This window comes from Caenorhabditis elegans, chromosome IV (genome assembly GCF_000002985.6).
Source record: "Caenorhabditis elegans chromosome IV".
NCBI classification, from domain to species: domain Eukaryota; kingdom Metazoa; phylum Nematoda; class Chromadorea; order Rhabditida; family Rhabditidae; genus Caenorhabditis; species Caenorhabditis elegans.
Genome location: NC_003282.8, coordinates 9,341,950 through 9,366,854, shown reverse-complemented (window position 1 = coordinate 9,366,854; position 24,905 = coordinate 9,341,950). Strand labels below are relative to the sequence as shown.

The window sequence follows — 24,905 nt, the reverse complement described above, 5'->3', positions numbered from 1 at the left end:
CTTCTTTCTCTCCCTCTTTATTAACATCTGTGGAAAACAACGTTTTGTTGACTATATTCCACTTTCCTTTTGGTGATTTGATCAGTTAAACTTCAAAATATATGCTTTTTTGCTAGTTAATAAATTAAAATTAATTTTTCTCTGGAGGAAATGAACAATTTTGTCGTGAAATTCAATGTGAATTCCGCAATTTTTGGTACGCAATGGCAATCCGTGTACGCATACCGTAGCCGCCGCCGTGGATGATTTTCGAAATTGTTTTGTTTGTTTTGAGACTTTTGTCTTTTATTTGCTTGATTTCTCGGCGATTGTTCAGTAATTTCAGAGAAATTTTCTGTTTTTCTTTTCAGAATCACATGCGGTAAATCTGAATCGGTGGTCGTAACACAGCAACAACAGAATGACGGTCCCGCCGCTTTTAAAATCGTGCGTCGTCAAATTGCTGCTTCCGGCAGCACTGCTTGCAGGTTAGCTCGTTTTATTTCATTTTAACTGTTGTTTCCTAAACTAGTATATACTAATGCTCAATTTTTCAGCTGCCATAATCCGGCCGAGCTTTTTATCAATTGGCTACGTCCTACTTGCACTTGTCAGCGCCGTTCTGCCACCAATTCGAAAGTCTTTAGCACTTCCCAGTAAGAAATTAAAGTCCGATGTCGTTGAAATCAATATTCTTTTTCAGAACTAGTTGGAACATTCGTTATTATCACTTTTCTCTTCTGCCTAGCAGTCGCACTAGGAGTTGGTTCCTACCAGGTAAAAATAGTTTATGAAACAGTTGATTAAATATTATTTTACAGATCTCAGAACAAGTTGTTCATAAAAATGACCGGACATACATTTGCAATCGATCCGACACTACTCTGTTCCGGAGCATTGGCCTTGTCCGATTCCATCCAACAGGAACATTTGAATCAACTCGAGCATTTCTTCCGGAGATTATTGCCACGTCTGCAGCTCTGCTCACTATCATAATCGTCATGTTTTTGTCGCATAGAGACGAGCAATTGGACGTCGTTGGTGATGTTGTAACAGTCAGGAGTGAATCGTGCGTTAGAATATACTTATGAACTCAAATAATATATTAACTATTTCAGTGGCCGCGAGCAACGACGACAAAGAAAGTTAGCCGCTATAATGTGGAGTGCAATCGGAAATTCTCTACGAAGATTGACTAATTTCGTGCTTTTCCTGTTCACGGCATATGTTGGAATCGTGAAACCATCGCTGAGTAACTCAATTTACTTTCTCGCTTTTCTGTTCATATCCACGTGGTGGTCCACATACACACCACTGAGACATGGAGTGTACAATCAGATAAAGAAGGTATGGGCGGTACGAAATTTATCTGTAAAACCTTTTCGATATTTTCAGTTTCTCATATTCTACTCGGCGCTTCATTTCTTGGTTCTCTACACATATCAAATTCCGATCGTTCACCACTCATGGCTGCCGACCGGTTCATTTCTGCCACGTCTGTTCGGACTTACTGTACTCATGGATTCATCATGTCCCGAATGGTGGAAGTTTCCATTTGTAGCTCCAGACTTTAACGATGATGATTTGATTATGAAATGGCCGTTGTATGCAAATCCGATTGTTGTACTGGTAAGATGGGTTTTTATGTACAAATCACAAAATTAGATGTAGGAAATGTATCATATTTGAATTTTATCAACTTTCAGGTGTTCTTCTACCTCACAGTTGCTCAATACAAATTCACGAGAAACGGATCTCGTGAATATATCGATGATAACGAATATGGGTCATCAGTTCACGAAGAAGTCAGTTTTCTCTGAAATCATCTCTGTGTCTCTTCTGCTCTATCGCTATTTCTTATAGTCTCTCTCTATCCTTCATTGTCCATCGTCCATCTCAATCCCCTTTAACTACGGGCGATGGTTGACAGAAAATCTGAGAAAGCTTGATTGCTCGCACAGTAGAATAGAACACTAAACTGTATAATTAGAGTATCTTGAGAAAATTTTAAAGTTTGGAATGTTTTTTCATTATCGGTTCAGCGTTTTGTCTCCGCCGGCACTGTCGAAACGAATGTGGACGACGTGGGTCAGCTCATTTCAATTTCTGAGAGCACAGCTTCTGCTCCATCTGGCAGAGGACGTGGAAATACTTTGGTGCGTGTGACTGGTGTACCCTATGTTCATTAGTTGTTGGTATTCCAGAGAAATTTAAAGTATATTTCTCTTGAATATCATATTAGATTTAGTTTCACTTTGATTTCTTCGCATGCACTTTTCACACTTTCCCCTTTGTGTTTGATCTTGTCTATGTGAAATTTTATAGATTGGTTTCGTTTGAAAATGTTTTTCGAACTGATTCTTTAATAGTAGTGTATATGTGTCAGAAAAAATCGTTTTTTTTTTTTTGGATGAGATTATTAACTTTCAGAACTCACCTGATGAATCAAATACAACTGTAGGTTTTTAATGTTGTAATCTTTTTAATTACAATAGAAAAATCATGAATTAAATTAAATTGAGTTCACTAATTTTAATTTTTAACATACCTAACCACTCCAACATTACTCCTCCTACCCTGTCATCTCCAACTTTTGCTTTTCCAGCTTTTAAATCCTGTTTTGGAAATTTATGTTTCCAAAATGAAACAACCACCCCTCTGGTGAAGAAGTTCATTCCAAACGTTCATATATTTCAGCTTCTGTCCAATGCATCCTCCTCTGCTAATGATGATGAACAGGGTCGAGCTCGTTCGCGATCTCCGCTGCGAAATGGTGAAGAACAAGGCTCAATCCCACTACGGAAAGTTACTTCGCAAGTTGTTGATAGGAATAAGTTGAGCAACATTTTTAATAGTAAGTTTAATGTGGATATTATCAACAGTTAATAAAAATTACAAAAGCTACAGCACCCGGAGATAAGGAATCTGCTGCTTCGAAAGGAATGATTGCAGTCATGACATTTGTCATTTTCCATTCGTATTCAATCGCGCTGACTGCTATGATGGTACGTCAGGAAACTAATTACAGTATTTAAAATACTTGAAATTAGTTTTCAAGTTTTTTCAAGAGTCGCTTCACATAATCTGAAAAAAAAGTCAATATAGCTACTAATCTATACTTCTTTCAGACATGGGCTCTCCTCTATCATTCGATATTCGGTCTCATTCTCCTCATCCTCACATGTATCTTGTGGATCTTCCGTGATACGAGAAAGTCATCGTTTGCAATGGCCCCTATTATTTTGATGTATATCGAGGTGATTCACAATATTCGAAAATGGTCAATTCAATTTAATATTTACAGTTTCTATTGATTCTTCAATATTTCCTCAGTATGGATATTCATGCAGAAATTGGCGATCCAGCGTGGATGAACTTTGTTGGAATCGAATGGACTACTCTTCCAGTACATGCTGTCATCATTCTCTGTGTCCAGGTATCCCAAAATCTTCGTCTTTTTATTTTATCTTTACACCTTGACTTTGCATCTTTATGAGCCAAAAATCCCTTCAAAAAACGTGTGGGGCACCATATGATAGGTATATCGAATTACCAGTGACAACCGAGAGTTAACAAAGTTTCTTTCTCACATTTTTGAAACAAAAACGAGCGAAAAATTATTTATTCCATGCTATTTGTGACACAGTTGTATCTTTATGGACTTTTTATATTTCCGGTATGCTGGTTTAAGTATTAAAAATAAAATATTATTTTTAGAAGCTTTAATAAATAAATACTTTCATTTCAGACTCTTCTCACTCTCCCAGTGTTCTTGCTTCTACGTTTGGCTCGCAGGGAGAAGTTTTACGAATCGCTGAGTGATTATGAACGACAACGACGAATCAACTCATATGGAACATTTGGAGCATCAAAGACTGGAGCTGGGGGTGTTGCAGTGGCTAAGGTTTGACACATTTTCCGTTGAGACTTGAAAAATAGAGAAACATGCTAGGTGTATTGACTATTCTTGTAGAAATTGAACACTGTTTGGTGTAGTTATGTTTTGTTACAGCTTCACATTCCATTATAGATGGAAAAACATTCCAATTGAATGGGAAATTGTGAAAACGTTGTGTTTATGCTCAAATACATTCATAGTCTGGTTGTTTTGTTGCCTAACAACAAAAATATGAACAAAAATAAAAAGAGATTGATGTCTCACTTTTCCTATTTTCTCTTTTCCTCCTGTCTCTTCCATTTTTGGGAAAGCATCGCAAGCAGCAGCTGTCCACGCAAAACTGTTCGCTTTCTCCACGCTCCGGTTGTGCCTGCTTTTCCAAATATTTTACTATTTTACTATCCCTCCAATATTTTTTCAACGATTTCAAATACTTGTGGCCTAAGATCTGAAAATGAAACCGAGATTCAATGAAATACAAGAATCACCATCTTCAAAAGATGACGAAGATGGTGAAGAAGAGAAAAAGGAAAATACGATGGTAATACATTTCTCGTGTTTTTTTTGTTGCAAAACGAACATAACCCAAAAATTTCGCATCAATCATATTCTTCTGACCCCTCTGGGGACTAGTTTCTATAACAGAATGGAGAATGAGCCAATGTTGATTTGTCTGGAGACGTGCTTCTTACCAAAAAGCAACTGAAAATATGCCTAAAATGGGCTTCGAGTTGTTAGTTCGACTTTCCAACTTACTGAGAAATATGAAGTTTCCTTCTGTCAATATTCCACATCATGTTATTACTGTTTCTGTTACAAATGGAAAATGTATTCGTGTTCATGATTCAATTGCGAAAAACTCTTTAAACTTGTATTTTCCAAAGGTTTTCTCTTTTTTTTTTAATAATTAGGATTTTTTAGAGAAAATATTTTGAATGAGGGTTTAGGGAATTTTTAAATTACAAAAACTACTTTTAAACAATTCATTGTCCACAACGTTTCCAAGTTTCAGGATCCAAAAAGTCGGAAGTTCGCGGCATTTGTGGAATATCTGTCGAATAAAGTGTCTGTCTACTTCATATTTGTAGTATCAGTGGTACTTTTGGTGGTCTCTACGTGTTTTGCTCCGAATTTCTACAATATTCTATTCTTCGCACTATGGGCATTGAACTTGATTTATCTCAAGGTGAGTAATTCAGAAAAAATGAAAAGTTATTTTTAGTTTCAGAAGCAATTTTAAATTTTTCTAAAATATTCATAAATTGATTAAATACCATTTGAAACTATGACTCACAATAAAAACCAGTACGGTTTGCAAAAACTTGTTAGACAGTTAATGTTTGCATGTATTTTAACTGCACTTTATTGCGCAACAAATGTGAACCATTTTTTTTTGCGAATAGGATTCAATATGAAGAACAAATATAGAGAAATAAAGAGAAAAAGAGCAAAATGTTTGGCACCCGATCTAGCGATTTTTGTTTCTTGAAGTTTGCAACGCTGAGTCATTTTTGGCAAGATTCTGAGACAACCATTTCTTTCGCCGCCGATTTCTAGAATGACGTTCATTTAAACTACCAGTTTCACGGATTTATTCTGAAAAATTCCATGCTAGAACTCGAAAAGTGGCCATAGCCGATCGATTTTCTGTAATTTTTAATACCCTAACGTAAGCCCCTCCCCCCCTCTGATTATAAAAAAATTTGGTTTTTAAACTTTTCAATTTAAGATAAATTTAATGACGCTATATTTCCAGCACCAATAAATTCAAATTTAATTTAATAGGTAAACAGAAAAATAAAGCTGTACATAGAACCATACATCCTTTTTTTTCTACAAATAATAATTGCTCAAAATATTGACTGTCAAAAAGCTGCTCGTTCTAATATTTTTTCTGAAAAAAAAAACACATTGTCACGCTTGATAAATACACCTTTCTTTTCAATAAAAACCGAAATTTTACAAACATAAAACGGTAGTCAACCTCAACTACCTGTCTGATTATTGTTATTATATAATAATAAAAACAGAAACGACGGCTAAATACTTACTCTCTATTTCTCGCCCACTCTATTCTTTGCGCAACAATAAAAATTGAGTTTTTTGTTCAAATGATACCGGTTTTCAGGCTACTATGTTGTAAAAAATTGCCTCTACTTTTCGAAAAATTGTTCTAAAACAGGTCAAGATCGATTTTCAATTTGTCTGAAATGTTCTCATTCCAACATTTCCATTTGTATTTTGTACATAAACTATAATTTTACATTAATTTCAGTTCTCATTCCGTCTGTATCGTGGATTGGCATATGCATTCTGGCTAACTCTCACGTTCTACACTTCAATTGTTATTATCGCCCTCTACATTTATCAGTTCCCTGGAGTGAGTTTTTTCATTTGCCCTAACTTTTCAAGTTTGAAAATATTGCAAAGTTCCCATGGTTTATTGAAAAAAATGTTTAGGAAAATGGTCAAGAAAGACGAAACATTGTTTTTTTTGAGTCAGCGATTTATTTCAACATTCTTCTTCAATACCACTGTACTTCATCCGTTGAAGAAAATTCTAGACTATTTTGCAACTTTGCTAATTGAAAGTTGGGATTTCACAGACAATTTTTCAGTTCTAACTAGATGTTTCTTATTCGGTGTGAAATTTTAAAAATTGTTTCCCTAAAATTCGGTTTCCGGTCCCAAAGGGATAGATTTTCTTGAGTTCAAACCAAATCGTGTCCTTTCAGATGTACTGTAGTTGCAAACTATTCGCTTTTCATATATTTTGTATTTTTCGATAAATTTTTAAGAAACAAAAATCCAAATAGGTAAAAGACTACAGTACTCCTTAAAGGCGCTTCGAGACCCGATACTGTATTTTTGGTGCAAAAAAAGCTTATTCAACAACTCGAAAACCTTTCTATTTGTAAGAATAAAACGGTTTCTTGTCTAAAATACACTTGTCAAACTATGCGTAACAAATGTGAAAATGAATGTACTTATGTCTAGATTATAACATGATCTTCTCCTTCCTTTCTCCTCTCTTATATCGCTTCTGTTAGTTTTTCTGACCTTGACTGGACAGATTTCTCTCTGAATATTTCAAATATTTTCCAGGTATCTCAATGGATTATTCGAAATACTAGTTTGTCGCAGGAGTGGCTGAATGCAATTGGACTTGTCGATTTTAGAGCTATCGGTGAATCGGGGTCAGTTTTAGTTTTGAAAAAAAATACATGGTCATTAGAAAAAATCTAACCTTGAATAGTAAATATCTACAGATTTTAAAGTAATTATGAAAATTTCTCAAAAAAAAACTGCAACTGTTCAACTGAATAAACCATATTTTTCAGAGCCCTATTTCTACAATTACTCGCCCCAATTGCCTTGTTCGTCGTCACAATGCTCCAACTCAAGTTTTTCCATGGACCATGGAGTCGAGCAACGTCACCAAGAAGAGCAGAAAATGATCCACCTACAAGTACGACGGAGGCTGCGGCGGTAGCAAGCACATCTGGAACACAAGGAAGAGCACATGCTGCAGGTTAGTTTATTTATTAATTGAAATTTTAAATCTGGAACAAAATGCGTGTGAGATTATGGAAACTCATTTTTCCCAATGCTACTGTAAATTTTAAAGAAATGCTTTAAATATGTAGAGCCAAAATTTGACAGATAACGAAATATGAACTTACACAAAAAAAACGAAAAATGATTTTAGAATAGGATTAATTGTTCTTTGAAGTTGTGAAAATTACTTTGCATCGCAAAAAAAAAGATCACATCAAACGATTTCGACGTTGTTTTATTTTTTTTGCTTATCGTATGATGTCAGACAGTTTTCATTGAATACTTATTTTTTCAACCCGCAGAATTAATTTTTTAATGAAAGTGAAAACGCCCTAGGCAATATTTTATTCATCTGTGTTTGCTTACTGAAATTACAATAAGATCAGATATTAATTATGTTCCAGTCATAAGTGAAAAAAGAATGTAGATGTTATAACTAGTTTTCTATTAATTTGAGCGTCTTCTATGTGTTTTGTTCTTTCCGGACAATTTTTACAGCACGAGAATGGTTTTAATTTATAAATAATTCGATGTTTTCTAATGTTCAGGCATAACATAACATCGTTCAGTTCTCACTTCATTTATTTTAATAGAAAACAATGACTTTTACGTCATTCTTAGAATCAGTTTCTCATCGAGCTGACGTCTGCTTTAATTGGAATGTAGAATTATATTCCCGCTTGCTACATAGGTTCTCTTCTCTTTCTCTTTCGTAGACTCTCCGGTCGTCACCGTCATTAACCCGAATATTCAAATGATAAGACTTGGCATCGTTCCAACCTCTAATCGTTTTTCAAATAAATTAAAGTGAGAGAAAGAGATCAATCGATCCAAAGCGACGTCTTCGGATGCTGGTTTGTCTGAATCTCTTATTTATGTAACACTATTTCAACGCTTCATCTCGACGGAAACGATGCCTAGTCAGTCATGGAGGACAAATCGTTTTCTCGGACGACGGATATCGAATGGAGAAGCGATGAATGGAAATTGAGATGAAGACAGCCGCGAATACTGTTCCCACTTCCCTTTTGATGTCATAATACACGACTTATCATTCGTAATCTACATATTTTTATTATTTTCCCACGACTGTCGATATCGGTTTTCGGTTTTTTGTTGGCCTTAAGCTTCATCTGGATGTGAAATGTTTTCCAAATGTTCAACTTGAGATCTGACTGAATTATTCAACAGAGTTAATGGAGAGTTTTGAATATAAAAAATATATTTATTTTGTTTCCAAAATCATAACAATGAGAATTCATATCTTAGGGTATGGTCAATGTTTCAATTCATCTTCTGATTTTCTCTTCAAACTTTTATAATATTTCCTACTATTTCTCAGTCTCTATAGATGAATCATCTCCGGACTTTTTCATTCCTGTCTTCATTCTTCACATTTTCTCACCTGTATATGAATTCCCTTTTTTGGGAAATAATTCTTGAAACAAGTCTCTATGCTTTCTCTACTTTTCCGTAAATCTGTTCAAATATGAATGGAGGAATGCTCTTTCTCTGTGTCCAGCGGAACACACACAACGAAAGGCCACGGAAATTGGCTCAAATCTAAACATTTACCCTGTTGTTGTCCTACAATTGTTTTTGTATATCTCTGTGTGTCTTACTTTTGCTTACTGTCTTACTGACGTCATCGAATAGGCGATCCTCAGGTTACGAATTTATTTTTTTGTTTTCCTTCCTTGAAGTGACCTGATGTCTAGATTTCAATCTATTAATCAAGAGAATACCAACAAGAATATTTTTTAATAGACAATTTATATAGAACGATGGCTGAATTCTAAGTATTCCTTTATATCTTACCGCGTTGAATTCGAAATCTGAAGCTCAGCGAGTTCAAATGTTCTTCGCTTCTTTCTCGTCATTATTCCATCTCCCAAGCCAGCCTAATGAGTCAATGTTTGTGCTGTTCTTTGCTTGTTCACACGGTAGTTCAATACTCATCATTCTCTTATTCTTGTCTCCCTTTTCATAATCCCGATTTGTGAACACTCTTGAGGCAAAAATTAGTGATGACAAATTACCCCTGATTAGTCAACGCCCGAAATAACTTCAATTTTTGGAAATGAACTCATACAGATCGATGAATACTGATCTCTATTTAGAATTGAAAAAAAAAAGAAATTTCATGTAATAAAGTAAATGAAAAGTTGTACTTTGTACCGTCGTATTTGCTCAAAAATAATGTTTATTGTTTTTAACTTTTTCACCGTCTAGTATCATGTCCAGAATTCATTTTTTAGAAAATGACCTGTTGAGTTTTCTTCATTTCTACGTAGACTATAGGTCCCTCTACTTCATCTTTATCAGAAATCTCCACTTTTTGTGGGCCTGCATGATAAATGAGATACCTCCTCCTGTTTCTACTTTTCTTTCCGATTGTGCATCTTCATCTATTTTTTGTGTTGATGGCTAATGTCTCACTGGCAGGCGGAGGAAAAATGAAGAGAAACAAAACATTTAGAGTGTAGTTCATTGATATCATTAGTCGTCAGAGAATAAGTGATTGATTCGAAAACTGAGAAAAGAGCTGTGAGATTGTGAAAGGAGGTGACGAAATTTTGCAGTTTTAAGAATTATCTGAGAACATAAAATCCCCCAAACATCTTTTTAGAAGTGCAATATGAAATACCGCTAAGGATTTTTTGACGAGTAAAATGTGGGGTACTTTTTCTATTTTCTAAGGACACTGATTAATAGCTTGTATTCTTACATGCAAGGAAAAAGGATTACAGAACAAAAATCACATATGTGAACACGCTTTTTGTAATAAGCGTTAAAAATAGTGTATGAAAATTGAAATGTCAAAAAATATAGAAAACCGGAAATAATGCATTGAATATCATTAAAAACACTAAAGTAGATCCAGAAAGATTCAGTATTTCTAATTTCAGAAATGATTGTGGAGATTAGTTTAGCCTGGGAAGAAAAATCATAGAAAGGATTCCCACAAATCTATTCATTCACCATAAAACCACCAATTCGTTTGAATGGGCACATACATTTCATTCTGCACATCTCGATCAACTCGTTCTATCAAATCCTCCATTCTCCTTGAGTAGTTGTGTATTCGATGATCAAGGAAGATTTCGAAAGACAAAAAATCGAAAAACAGAAAACGAAGTGAGATATAAATTTGAACTCTCTCCTGGCTCCCCCACCAAACAAACACCTGTGAAAGGGACCCGCCTTTTCTTTTTTCTTTCTCTTATTCTCTCTATCTCTGAATTCTTTGGTACACGCAGACGCAAAAAGAGCCCGCCCTCTCTCGCCTATCCACTTGAGCTTAAAAATGCAGAAGAAAATATGAGACAAGAATAAATCAACAAAAATCCTATTCTTCTTATATAAGTCCATATTACTGTTCTCATTCCAACATTCATTTACCTGAATACTTATTTTTCTAACCATCTCTCACAATGGTTTACGGTGAACTCGTTCATATTCTCGACTATTATTTTCGTCAACTACGTGACTATTCTCGACAGGTTCAACTCGAACGACAAGCTGATACAGAAGGAAGACGTAGTAGTTGGTCTCCAAAACATTGGTTTGGAGTCAAAGGGAATCCAGATGATATTCTGAAATTGCCTCTACACTTTGACGACCAACTGCCTACATCTTCACATCATCCTCCATTGAATTCAAGTTCTCATCATTCGAATCACAATTATCCGGACACAACTTTATCTTCAACATCAGCTCCATCGACATCAAATTATTTGACAACATCTACATACTCAGATAATCGACGATCACTCTATAAAGTAGACGTTGAAAAGTATTGGGAGCAGTTGCTCCTTCGTAAGCTTCTTCCGTCTCCGGCGGATCGTAATATGCTAACAAAGTCAATAGTGAGTAGTAGTGGTGACTCTGGTATTTACGAAGACGGTTGTGGTATCATGCCGTACATTGACGACGACGATGATTTGACGCCAATTATAATGGCAAGACCTGCTATTGGCAGTGGGTACACGGGTGGCAGGAACGGATGGCATAGATCACCCAGGCAGTATTTGACCAACTGGTGGAGTAAGTTTACTATATTAAAGATGTCAAAAAGCATTAAAGTTATTAATTTTTTCATAGTCCGAGTTCAGAAAAATCGAAAAGTATGCTGCGTGCAAGTTCTAATGAGTCCTCTAGAATGTCAATTAAAATTCACTCAAGTTAAGGTTTTTATGTCCATAGTTCTACTTAGTGAGCAATTTAATATCCGATTGAATAGAAAAATTCTTCGCATATAAAAATTTGGAAACTTGACGCAATTTCCTCGTTCTTCATTTTGACATCTGACATTGTTGTTTTCGGTATCTGCAAAAACAAAACTGGAACAAGAAGCTGTCAAAATCAAAGCTTTTATAATTTAAAAAAATGTATTTCTTTACTTTTAGTTACATAATCTCATACTAGCTTTCAAAAAAAATTATTCTCAAGTCTTCTGGCCCCCCTGGTTGCCTTGTTTTATTACACATTAAAACAAATTTTACGCGGCGAGCTTCTCGTTATCTTTTCGACTTTTTCTCACTTTCTCGAAGCAGGAATTATAGTAAATCGGAATGAGAAGCAAAAATCAAGGAAATATACAAAACGCTACACTTGAAATCTACTAAAATTGGCACCTATCTTGTCCATTCTCGGCTCAATTGTTTCCTGTTCACCGCTCGCTGCTCTTTCCTTTCGTTTTTTTTTCTCACCAAAGCAATAGAGAACCAGTTTTCTTCGGTTTTTTGTGAGCCCTTGAGAATGACCAAAAAGTTGATTAGGAGACAATGAGAAGAGGAAGTCCATTTTTGTGCCGAGTTTTGAAAAGAATATTTGACATGAGTGTATGGAGAGAATCTTTTTTCACACAATTTAGACTTCTAAAGAGTATTTATTTACCAGTCTTCTCTATCACCGACCAATTAATCGACCCCAATTTACTCGAGAGTTGTGGCATCTAATATTATCAAAAACATTGCTCTTCGAGCTACTTTCAGTCGCACGAAAATAAGAAACGGCAACTGGTTACAAGGTGTCATAAATTCTCTCATCTCTCCCTGATAACATTGTTTTTCTTTATTGTTGTTCGGCGGTCGATGAGGGTAAAAATACCTCATAAATGTCTCGAATTTCCCACTTGCAAGAAAAAAAATGAAGAAATGAACATTGGTCTTGTCATGAACAGATATTTGAGGTGACGTTTAGATGATGATGGAAGTGAGAGACAAAAATTACATGATTTATGAGAAAAGTTTTGAGGAAGTACATATGAAATAGTACAAATTGGATAGCGAAAAACCATCGAAAAAATGTTTTTGAAAGATTGCAAAGGTTTCTGTTGGAATTTGGAGTGGTCTCATTGGGAGAAGTTTTTAAAAATCCCTTATCGAATACCGCTGTAGAACTTTAAAAAGAAGTTATTTACAAACAAACTCTCTCAGTTATAAAAAAGTCTTATCGACAATACTTTACGACAGTTTGTTGTCCTTTCAATTGAAGTATACAAGTTGAAATTTTAATCTTTGAGTCTCCACGACCGCCAACACCTAACAAATTAATCTTTGAATTTATTGTTTTTTAATGTCTCGTCAGAATAAATTAGCACGAAATCGAGAGAAAAACGTAAATATTTCTGTCTAGCGTAAAACGAGAAAGAACACAAGTTATTTATTAAACAAATTAGCCATATTACTTTTTAATTCAAAAAAAGCTCCCAGGAGACCTACATATCACTGGTAAAAATGAGTTTCCACCATCTCGCGAAAATTTGGACAAAGACCAGAAAAAAAAGTCTTTTTAGAAAAAGTCCTAAATTCATTGTTTTTTCAGGCGATACCCTTGTCAAGAAGCTGCACAAATTGGCAAATCAGACAATCGAACTGTTATGGAGGTTTTTCGAAGTTCACATTTCGAAAATTGTCTTTGTCATCATTGCGATTTTTATTGCCAACAATGTAAGTGAAATTTTGAAAGTCGTTGGTAAAATATCTTTAAATTATAATTTTTAGATCAATGCTCTATACATTCCACTTGTTATTCTCCTCTCATTGGCTATATGTCTACCATCAGCTGCAGATGGGATATTCTCTTTATTTATGTGTGCCTACTTATTCCTCGTGGCACTGAGCAAGATGATCTACCAACTGGATATTGTTCCCGAGTTATCACAAATCGACCGAGGAGTTGGAGCAGATAACTGTTCACATGGAAATATTTCAATGCCTGAATGGTTTGGATTGAAGAAGGAAGTTGAAGGAACTGAACCAATTTATATGCTCTTTGGAGTCATTGTTTCGATTATTGCATTGGCTTTTCAATCAATTGTTATATATCGACAAAGACATTATCGAGCTTCACTGGGACTTCCTGAATCGATGCGAGCTAAAGTGTTCCCGGACTTCCATCATTCTCATTTTGATAGATCTCTCAAAAATGCCATCCAATTCTTGATAGACTATGGTTTCTATAAGTTTGGACTTGAAATCACGATGATCGCCATTGGAATTGACATTTTCAATCGAATGGATGCATTGGCAGCGATTCAATGTTTCTGGCTTGTCCTGTTTGCGCTCAATAAAAGGTTTGTTTTTTCTTTGAGACTACTGTAGTAGACTAGAATAACTTTTCAAAAAATAACATCAAAACTTCTGTCATACTTGAAATTTTGAGAGCAACAACAACTTGTAATGCGGAAGTTTTTGAGTAGTTAGTCTATAAATTCAAAACTATGTTCTTGTTTTGGCCATTTTTATCTTTTTTGTTTTTTTTTTTTCAACGAAAATACAAGAAAATAAACTATGGATACAATATCCAATCTGTCTGCACAAGGGAAAATTGATATTACCTATTAATTTTCAGAGTCTTTGTTCGAAGAATATGGGTATTCTATGTGATCTATATGGCGATTCTGTATCCACTTCAGTTCTTTTCATATGTTGGATTACCACCTGACAGTTGTATTGGTAAGATCAGCATTCATTCAGAATAAGCTTAATTATTTATTTTCAGAGTATCCATGGTCGTATTGGATTCCATCGTATAGTGATGATGCGAGATTCAATCTGTCGTATCTTCTGAACTTGTCAATATACGGTGTAAACTGGCCATCAGCATATCTCATTGGCGATTTCTTCGTACTCCTCTTGGCATCATGCCAATTAGCAGTTTTCCGGCGAGAAGGAGAAGATAATGATTCAATTTACAATGATGGAAACTTTGTGATTAAGCCAGAAAATCCACAATATGACTTTATTGACACCAAAAAGAGTTACGTTGATTATTTCAAATCATTCGTTTTCCATTATGGACACTGGATTACATTGATGTCTACACTAGCAGCAGGAATTGCTGGAACGTCACTTTTTGCTTTGGGATACATTATATTCACTCTGACAATGCTGTGGTCTGGTAACAATTTGTATGTGATGAACTCAACTCTACGATCATTTGAACATACTTTGAAACGATGGAATGCACTTTTGGGATACACATTGTTCACGATTACAATGAAAGTTTGCCTTCAAGTAAGCGCTAAAAAATGTGCAAAAGATTTAGAAAACTTTGAATTTCAGATATTTGGATGTGTATTCCTGTCGTGGTTCGATCAATCTGGTGGATGGGGAAAGACTCTGTGCATCGTTCGTCAACTCTTCAGTATCACATGTGTTAATAACGAATGTCATGTGCTCAAAGAGCTGGAGGATTTCTCGAAGGCGTGTGCTGTTGAGACGAAAGAAGGAAATATTGGATTTGATGTGATTGCGCTATCCTTCCTCGTCTTCCAAATCCGAATTTTCCATTCTTGGTGCGTTTTTTAAAAAGATTTTTGAAAAAATGTTTTAAAAATTTGCAGGTATTTCCAACACTGCATGGTTGAATATCGAAGTGAGGTTATTCTGGCCAATAGGTGAGTTTATATCGTTTTTATAGAAAATGTGTTTTTTTTAATTAAAAAGTTATGATTTTTAAGAAAAAAACCAATTAAAACGTTTCTAATTTTGGAATTATACAAAATTATTTGTTTGTTGTAGTGGTGGTAATGGATTGTCTCGGTAAGTGTGTATTGTGTGGAAGAGTCCTTCCCAAAAACCCAAATGGAATTTATTCATTTCATTTCATACTTTATATGAATATTTCATCTGTTATTACCCCCTCATTCCCCTCGTTTTCTCTTGACAAAACCTTTTTTGGTTCGTGTGAGTGATTTTTCGGGTATCTAGATCAGGGGTGTGCGGCGAATTTGCCGATTTGCCGAATTCGGCAAATTTGAAAAAACCAGCAATTGCCGATTTGCCGAGCACGGCAAATTTCAAAAAAGTAGATTTGCCGAATTTGCCGCACACGTCAAAAATTTTACAGTACAATTTTGAGTAAAATTATTGATTTTTTCGCCAAAAATTTAGTAAAATGACACAAAATTGAGTTAGTTTTATGCTTAAGCAGACATACTACACGGAACTAATTCAGAAACCAGATGTGTGTTAAGAATTCGGTAGTTTTGGTGTTCCAAAAAACATAAAAAATTATCAAAATTTTCCGAGTTTGTTAAGCACGGCAAATTTGCCGAATTTGCCGAGCTCGGCAAATTTGCCGAATTTGCCGTGCTCGGCAAATATTGAAAAAAGAGATTTGCCGAATTTGCCGAGCTCGGCAAATTTTGAAAAACCAGCAATTGCCGATTTGCCGAGCTCGGCAATTTTTTCCATTTGCCGCACACCCCTGATCTAGATGTTTAGATGTTTAGGAGATATATCTTTAAATAATATAATTGAAATTTCTAATTTTTCGGGAATTTATGACGTATTATTCTGTTGAAAAATAACTATTTTCCCAGAGGTGCCGTGCTGAAGAATCAACTGATTGAAAAGGAAATGAAGGAACAAAACGAGCAGCAAAAAGCCAAGTTCAATGATATCAGAAGAAGAACTGAAGCTATTCGTGAAAGGTTCGATTTGAAAATTGATGGAATCAAAACACCATTCAAATGTAATTTCAGATATCAAAAACAAATCGAACGAGGAGCTGCTGAACGTGACTTCGAGCCGGTTACTTATGGGCACGGTGAGTGAATATTCCTTTTCATAGCTAATCTACGATTTTTTGGAAAAAAACAGTATTTTTGAAAAAAAAAATTATTCAAAATTAAATATCTTGATACATTCTCCAGAATTATAATCTTAAGTTTTTTATTTCAATTTAATTTTTATTACATGGTAGTTGTGATAACTTTTTGGTATTCATTGGTGATTGGGTAGAAATAGTCCATGTTAGATGTTGTGTAGTCCTTTCAGCTTCTTCTTTGATAATTTTCTCTTGAACATCAACTTACTACATTTTTGTCTGTCATTTTATATTTTACTTGTGAGATTTCTATAGCTTACTTCATAATTCATACTCTTCTATTTTTCTTTTTGGGTAGCTTATATGTTGTCTTATCCACAGAATGTATGCGTATCGACGAGGATGACCCATTTCCTTACTATGACTTGCGTATATCATCGCAAGATACTGAAAATGAGGGTTGGTTTTGCAATTTATAAATAGGAACACTTTTGAGTTTTTATCCTTCGAATCAACGCGAGTTTCAACTGCTTTTTGGCCTATTTTTCAACTTTCCCCTATGTCACTTACCATGCTTTTCAATATATTACTCAGACGCCAAATTTTGTGATTTTTGTGCTAAAAATACGAACCTGGTCTCGAAACGAGAGCTTTTTGTTTAATACAACCGGATATGCACCTTTAAAGAGTACTGTAACTTCGAACTTTTGTTGCTGTGGAATTTCCATCGATTTTCATAGGTTTTCTTTCAAATGTGTTCAAATAACAAAAAACATAAAAATTAAGAAATCATGAGCAAAGAAAGTTAGAAATTTCAGTACTCCTTAAAGGTGCACACCTTTTTGCATTTTACAAAAATTTGTCGTTTCGAGACCGGGTACCGTATTTTTGCTGTAAATTAGCACTCGGGTAATATAACATCACCTCTTTTGTCTTTTATTGAGTTATTTTTCAAACAATGTCTAACTTTTTTTTTGCTTTTCATTATCATTTTAAGTTTTCCTTCCTTTTTTAAGTTTCTAATCTTCAAACAGAGCAGCTGCTTACTGTAACTCTAAAGTTTGGTTATGTTTTATCTAATAAACAGAACAACCAACAACGAAAGTTTAAAAACTAATATCCAAATACCTCATCTGAAATTTACGAGCATGAAATTATTTATTTTTTAACAATAAACTTAATTTCACCAATTTCAGCCAAACGAGCGGGAGACTACTACATGTTCAAATACGATCCTGAAAATGATGATCTTGTGGAACCCGTCGACAGTTTTGTACCAGAAGTTGATCCCAAGGCAACTGCATATGATCGACTTGATCCTGGACAGGTTTGTATTTTAGAAACTTGAAAAAAAAGTTTTCAACTACTACCCAGATGGGAGGTTTTGCGATTTTTGCGACGAACAGACGGTACCTGGTTTAAACCATGGTTTTGGCCCGATGAATTATTTTATATAATTAAATAAGAATTAAAAAAAGAACACTATAACTTCAAACTCTTTTTGCTTGCTATCGATTTTTCATAGTTTTCCGATAAAAATTCATAAATTCCTTTAAAACTTTTTAAACGATAAAAATACATACATTTTGGCCAATAGTGAGAAAAACTATAAAAAGGCGAGACCGGGCACCGTATTTTTAAAGTAAAAATTGCAAAATATCGCGTCTGGGTAATAATCTAGTGCGTTTCTGGATTACGGTACAAATATATTAGGTTGGCGGGAAAGTCCTGTCCTAATTTTTTGTTTTGTCCTTGTGGGCTGAATATCAGATTTGGTGTTCATGGGGTCCTAGTGTTTGATAAGCAGAAAAAAGTCTTTGCAGTAATTAACCCCCCCATTCCTCTCCCTCTCTCTCGGTTCATGTTCACTTGCAATGAATGTACCTACCTCAATTCTTGTTTGGCATGTTTTGTTATACATGCTCCTGGCGCACACCACAATGAAGGATTCAAAAACTCTTCTGATGAAAGTTTATGACGGACCTGCTCCCTCGTATAAAACTATACAGAAGTGGTTCTATCGTTTCGAAAAAAGCGACTTTTCTTAGATTGAAAAAATATGCTCAAAAGAGTGCATGAGTTGGATTGGATTGCACTAATAGCAGTATTGCATCGGATCCATTTCAAATTACCTGTGAGCTTGCAAGCACATTTGGGGTCTCTCATAACTCCATACCAGATAACATCGATTCCTACCTCATTAATTGACCCGTTCCAACCTTTTTCACAAAGTTGATGTTTCATAAACTCTTCTCACTCTCCAGCCGGCGACCGTTGGTTGGGCTGGTTTATTATTGAAAACGAGAGGTGGGTGTTGTACGCTAATCACCACAGACAAGCTCAGTGGATTGGAGAAGGGCAAACTGCACAGGATGTTCCGAAACTCGGCCTTCACCCAAAAAAAAGTATGATCTCTGTTTGGTCGGGAGTGTATGACCTCTCTACTGGGAGCTGTTACCTGAGGGTAAAACTATAACCGTAGAGACCCTCTCTAGACAACTACGGAGTTTGAGGGAAACAGTCGATCGTTCAGCCTTACAGGATAAGAAAGTATATTTCCAACATAATAACGCTCAACCACATGTTGCAAAACATGTGAAGGAGGAACTGGCAAAATGTGGATGACCGATTCTCCCTTAACCACCGTATTCTCCTGCTATTTCTCCAAGTCATTATTGGCTTCTCTCCAATCTGACTTGTGCCCTCCGAGGTAGAACCTTCACAACACGAGAAAATCCCCAAACTGGTATCGAGCTATACTTTGAATCCCTGTCAACTGGATTCTACAGGCAGGGAATCCACAAGTTAACTGAATGTTGGCAGGACACTGTTGAACATGATGGAGCACATAACTGATTTCTAGTTTGAGTTTGCTTCGAGAAATAAATGATTAAAAAATAGGACAGGACTTTCCCGCCAACTTAATAATTTCCTAACAGTTTAATAATAAGAATTCTCCAGTCTCCCATATTTATTTTTTTTCTGTTCCAGATAATGTACGCTGCCACCGCTCACGACCTCGACCTCGCCAAAACTGTACAGCAAGTCAAGAAAGGCGATACTATCAAAGATCCTGATTCACGTGCTCTTATCGCTGTTTCTGAACCAGAAGCTCGTAAGCCAGGAGGCACTGAAGAAACGGATGGTGATGAAGATGAGGATAATAAGGATTCGAAAGTGGAAAGTACTGCTAAATTCATTCAAAAAATGATCGCTTCTGCCTTGGACTTGTGTAGTGTAACACTAAACAAACTGTGCAGAGAACACCGATATGTTGGATTTGTTTTGAGCAAGGAAAAACAAAAGTTGAAGTCAGGACACTCGGAATCTCTTTCAAATACATCTAGAAAGCTGACGGATATTCGATCTGCAGTTGATCTACCAAGTCTTCAACTTGTGCAATCGGCGAATGATGTTGAAAAGATGGAGACAGCCGTCAGCGTGGATTGGCAACAAAAATCATCAGCAACGAGACTATTGAATGCAGTTGTGAATTGTATTGGAGCACACACTGATATTCTCTGCTACTTCTTCGCAATTATGACACAAGTGATGACTGGTGGACTTATTACTCTTCCACTTCCTCTGATGTCACTATTCTGGGGAAATCTATCGAATCCTCGTCCATCCAAGTTCTTCTGGGTCACAATGATCACCTACACTGAGTGTGTCATTGTTATCAAGTTTGTTTGCCAATTTGCATTCATGCCTTACAATTCTATCACGTGGCGAACAGAGCATCAAATGGACCCGATGTCATTGGATAAGTTATTCGGAGTATCACAGAGAGATAGTTTTGCACTTTGGGACATTGTTTTGCTCTTCTCACTCTTCTTCCATCGGTATATGCTCAGAAAGTTAGGGTTATGGAAGGATGCCAATTTGACGGACACGTTCACTTTGAAGGTATGTCAAAATGAAGTGAACTATTACGTTCTGAAATAATTCATTGATTTATTTTCAGGAAGAGCCTCGATCGGCGTCAGGATCGGACACAGGATCACCCAAGAAAATTGCTCAAGAGCCAAAGGTTGTTGTAACTCAGTCAGATACCCTTGAAGGTACAAGTGGAGGAGAGAGTAAGTTTATTTGTTATTTAGTTCCAAAAAAACTACAAATATTTATTACAGTAGTCATACCATCTGATCCAAATGCAGTTTCCAATATGGAAGAATTAGACTGCGAACCTCCGATTCCAGAGAAGCAAAGTGGACCAATTGGAAGATTCATTCATCAATTATTCCATCCAAAATTCCGTTACATTCGTGATTTGTATCCAATAATGTTTGGAATCGATGTGATATGCTTCCTCATCATGACATTTGGATACTCGGCATTTGGTGAAGGAGGTTCTGGAAATGTTTTAGATGATGTGAAGGCTTCTCGTATTCCGGTAACACTTGTTGTTATGCTCGTTGGAATGACTCTGGCAATTATCATTGATCGAGCACTCTACCTCAGAAAATCAGTTGTCGGAAAGCTAATCTATCAAGTCTTAATGATTGCTTTCCTTCACATTTGGGTATTCCTTGTTCTTCCAAATATGACTCGTCGTTCTGCGATATCGAATCACGTTGCTCAAGCATTGTACGTCATCAAATCGTGCTATTTCCTTGTGTCTGCTTGGCAGATCCGAAATGGTTATCCTGAACTTTGTATTGGAAATCTATTAACACATTCATACGGAATGACCAATATGATTGCATTCAAAGTGTAAGTTATTTATCTATAAACATTATTTCCCTTATATAACTTAACTTTTCCAGATTCATGAATATTCCATTCCTCTTCGAGCTTCGTACAGCTATTGATTGGACATGGACAGATACTTCAATGCCTCTTTTCGATTTCTTCAATATGGAAAATTTCTATGCTCATATATTCAATATCAAGTGTGCCCGCCAGTTCGAAGCTGCCTATCCAGCTCCAAGAGGGATTCCCAAAGGAAAGTTGGTCAAGTATATGATGGGATTCCCAATTATCATTGGAGTCGTTATCTTCATCTTTTCTCCTCTATTGCTCTGGTCGCTACTCAATCAAATCGGAACTATCAGTATGCCAGAAAAAGTTACGTTGAGGATTTCGATTGAAGGATATCCACCACTTTACGAGATGGAGGCACAAGGAAGTAATCACGATAACGCTGAACTTGGAATGATAAAACCTGATCAATTGGCATCTTTGAATCAAGCATTGACGGATAGTTACACGACACGAGACACTAATTCTATTTTAAGATCAAGAATGTCTGTATCATATCTGAAAGGATACACATATGAGGATATTCTGATTGTGCGATTCCGTCCAGAATCTGAAATTTATTGGCCGATTTCACAGGATTCGAGAAATGCGATGATGTAAGTCGTTATGTGTTTATAGAAATAAGTAGAGTTTTTTGGATTTTTTGAATAGACTGAAACTGGCCCGAAACAATCGAATTTCATAATAGCACTTCTTTTAAAAAAATGTGTCAAATTTTCTATAAAGGCAAAGCCAAAAAATGCAATAATAGTGATGATCGTGTTATAAAAAACTGAATTACAACTGCTGCGACAAGGAAAGCTTGACAAAATTTCAGATTTTATTTAGCAAAAGTTTTTTTCAAAATTTTGACCAGTTTTTCAGTCTATTTAAGCAATAAATCCCACAAACCCTTCGTTAGTTTTCTGACATAAATTTTAAAATAAAAATTGTATTTTCAGCGATAAATTGAGCCGAAACACGTCAGTCAATTTTGAAGTATCTCTGGAATTCACTCGGCCATATGATCCAAATGAAAACGCTGCTTTAAAACATTCGAAATCGTGGCTTGTTCCAATCTCCCTGGATATGACGATTCGAGCAAAAATTCAAAGTGCTCTCCGAGGAGATCCAGGTCATCCGATTCTCATTCCACAGTCAATTCCTGCGTTTATTCAAGTTCCAAATCAAGGAGAATTGACCCTTCCAACATCAATCGGAAATACTATTATCAATGACGGAAATCCACGGATTAATACGACCGGGATGGAAAAATCAGACGAAGCTCGGGCTTGGTTCGACTCGTTAACCTTGAATCTCGAACAAGGAAAATCGCAAAACGAGAAAATGTGGATCGCCACATCCGAACATCCAGGAGACCAAAATGCGAAACTCTGGATAAAGACTGCAAATACGACGTATTCGGGAAGGCCGTACCTTCAAGTTGTCGGATTTATTGATAGAGCATTCCCATCATTTTTGGCGAAAGTTTTCAAAGGAGGAGTCATTGCAGTGTATCTTTCAGTTATCCTCGTCGTTGGAAGAGGTTTGTTTGAAATATTTTAGGAAATTCTTACCAGTCTCATTTTCTTCCAGGTCTGGTTCGTGGAATCTTCACCACATCTCCAAGCACTGTCATGTTCACAGAATTACCGAATGCGGATCATCTTCTCAAAATTTGTCTCGACATCTATTTGGTTCGAGAAGCGAAGGACTTCATGTTGGAGCAGGTAATTATTTAGTTTTAGCTCTCAAAAATGAGACATGAATATATTTTCACAAACCAATCATTTCAGGATCTCTTCGCCAAATTAATATTCCTGTTCCGATCACCAGCGACACTCATCGAATGGACACGAATGAGCAAAAAGAAGCAAGAATAAATTTAAATATTTCACTGTCAAATATTCTGCGAACCGAACCATCGTTAATCATTTTATTTTTTACTTTCTCTGTTTCTCATCGAAAAGACCAAAAACCTGAAAATATTCCCACCATTTCCTTTTTTTTCTTTCCGTCTCTGGTACTTTACGAGTTGTTTCCCCTTTCTCTCTCACTGCTCGCCTGATTAGGTCACACTATTTTCAATTTTTGGAACCACATATTATATGTCTATGTATTGTTAGATTCCTTCTCTCTCTCTCCTTCTTTTCGGGTTTTCTTTTCTATTTCCATTTTGAGTTTTTTCTTTTCGTTTCTTGTTTACTTTTTACGATTCTGTAAATGACGAAGAATATTTTAATAAATTTTCTATTTTTAAACTTGCCGTAAACATGTTATTTATGTTCGGTAGAGCGAAGTTACAAAAGGTTTTTTGAGGTTTAATTGCCAAGATTTTGATAATATTTTTTATTTTAGATTTTAATCAGAATAATAAGTTATTGAACGAAGTGCATTGATAAAAATTGACTCAGCGCAAACACTACGTGGCTCTAGTCATTGAGAAAAAAAATCGATTTTATTATTTAGGTTATGCGTTCGCCAAATGGCAACACCAACGGGTTGGCAGAAGATATTATATCGAAAACAACCATTTCCAGACAATTATTCAGGCGGGGATGCACAATTTCTCAAAGAGTTACGAAAAAATGGTAAGTTGTTGAAAGTTTTTCATTTATATTACCCATACGCGAAATTTACAGTTTTTGCGCTTTTGGGAAATATTTATTTAATTTTAGCCTTTGTAAATATAAAATGAAACTTATTTCAGTATCTGTGGTTCATTATGATTATAAAAGCGCTGTATTTGGTTGTATGAATTTTTTAACGCATTTGGATATGATCACAATGTATTTTGTTCTCTTTTTAAATGTAAGGTTTTTTTTTCTTCATTTTTTTTAATTTCAAAAATTCCAAAATAATTTCAGATTCTTCACTCCAATTGGTCTATAAACATTCTTTACTCTGTTTTTAGTCTGACAATTGTTCTCTATCTCTTCTTTTGTAAATTCCTGATCCCAAATCCTGCAAATGCAAAAGAACATGCAAGAACGATTTTTACTTTATTCATTTTCGCGTATGCTTTCACTCCTGTGATACGGTAACTTTCCATACAAGACCAGTGTAATCCGCAATTTATTTCCAGAACTTTAACTACTTCAATAAGTACGGATACAATTTACTCTACATCTATCATCACTGCCATTTTTAGTTGTTTCTTTCATGATTATGGTGTCAAAGCCCCAGTGTAAGTTATATTTTTGAGAAATGCCTATTCTTCTGAATCTATTCAAGATATACTGTATCATTTTCATTTTCAGTGTATCATATCCAACATCCGTCAGCACTGGCCTCAGCTCTGCTATTTTCTTGCTCTCTCGATTGGAAGGAGATACTCCAACCCTACTTCTACTTGTCGTTGCCTTCACATTGCATGCATATGGAGCTGAATTCAGGAATCGTATATTCCACGTGTATCCTTGCCTTTCCTCGACAATATTCTGTTTTCTGTCATTATTTTCCATCTATTGCATCTCTGATTTCTCACTTGAACTTTCAATCTGTTTTGCTCTTCTCCATATCTTTATATTATTTATTTGTCCATTAATATTAATTTTAAAGCAAACCGGTAAATGTACGATACATGGACCTTGGGATGAAGCAGTTCCGTTAAAATCTAATACATGACACCGACTCAATAAAGATTATACGATCATGATTGGTTTTGCTC

At 35.6% G+C, this 24,905-nt stretch overlaps 2 protein-coding genes and 2 non-coding genes across 15 annotated transcripts; 3 read left to right on the top strand and 1 right to left on the bottom strand.

Moving 5' to 3' along the window:
• Positions 1-343: 343 nt before the first annotated feature.
• Positions 344-23,496, top strand: pezo-1 (Piezo-type mechanosensitive ion channel component 1; the record flags this gene model as incomplete). 12 transcript variants are annotated; one of them, NM_001268460.4, is made up of 33 exons in its annotated part: positions 345-467; positions 537-635; positions 683-756; positions 801-1,048; positions 1,098-1,326; positions 1,375-1,608; positions 1,686-1,784; positions 2,022-2,135; positions 2,677-2,833; positions 2,887-2,984; positions 3,108-3,236; positions 3,284-3,415; positions 3,728-3,883; positions 4,890-5,063; positions 6,153-6,257; positions 6,983-7,074; positions 7,219-7,409; positions 13,265-13,389; positions 13,444-14,015; positions 14,294-14,397; positions 14,444-14,958; positions 15,007-15,239; positions 15,288-15,341; positions 16,269-16,379; positions 16,431-16,495; positions 17,692-17,822; positions 19,487-20,401; positions 20,460-20,574; positions 20,626-21,208; positions 21,262-21,852; positions 22,198-22,781; positions 22,832-22,965; positions 23,032-23,496. In NM_001268460.4, 33 exons carry the CDS (start codon positions 401-403, stop codon positions 23,116-23,118), a joined length of 7,317 nt encoding a protein of 2,438 aa, NP_001255389.2. The 12 variants fall into 12 exon arrangements, with proteins under 12 accessions (NP_001255390.2, NP_001255389.2, NP_001255388.2 ...); NM_001268462.4 differs by having other exon boundaries at positions 401-467; positions 4,884-5,063; positions 23,032-23,118; NM_001268458.4 differs by having other exon boundaries at positions 401-467; positions 2,881-2,984; positions 23,032-23,118.
• Positions 3,950-4,099, bottom strand: C10C5.10. The gene has a single exon (NR_056384.1). It is a non-coding gene; the product is annotated as an Unclassified non-coding RNA C10C5.10 (non-coding RNA).
• On the top strand, positions 4,474-4,554 carry C10C5.11. The gene has a single exon (NR_056383.1). It is a non-coding gene; the product is annotated as an Unclassified non-coding RNA C10C5.11 (non-coding RNA).
• On the top strand, positions 23,398-24,891 carry pigc-1 (Phosphatidylinositol N-acetylglucosaminyltransferase subunit C). Its single transcript, NM_069244.5, has 5 exons — positions 23,398-23,826; positions 23,946-24,046; positions 24,103-24,275; positions 24,321-24,422; positions 24,496-24,891. Exons 1-5 carry the CDS (start codon positions 23,721-23,723, stop codon positions 24,860-24,862), a joined length of 849 nt encoding a protein of 282 aa, NP_501645.1. The 5' UTR covers positions 23,398-23,720; the 3' UTR covers positions 24,863-24,891.
• The last annotated feature ends 14 nt before the right edge of the window (positions 24,892-24,905 follow it).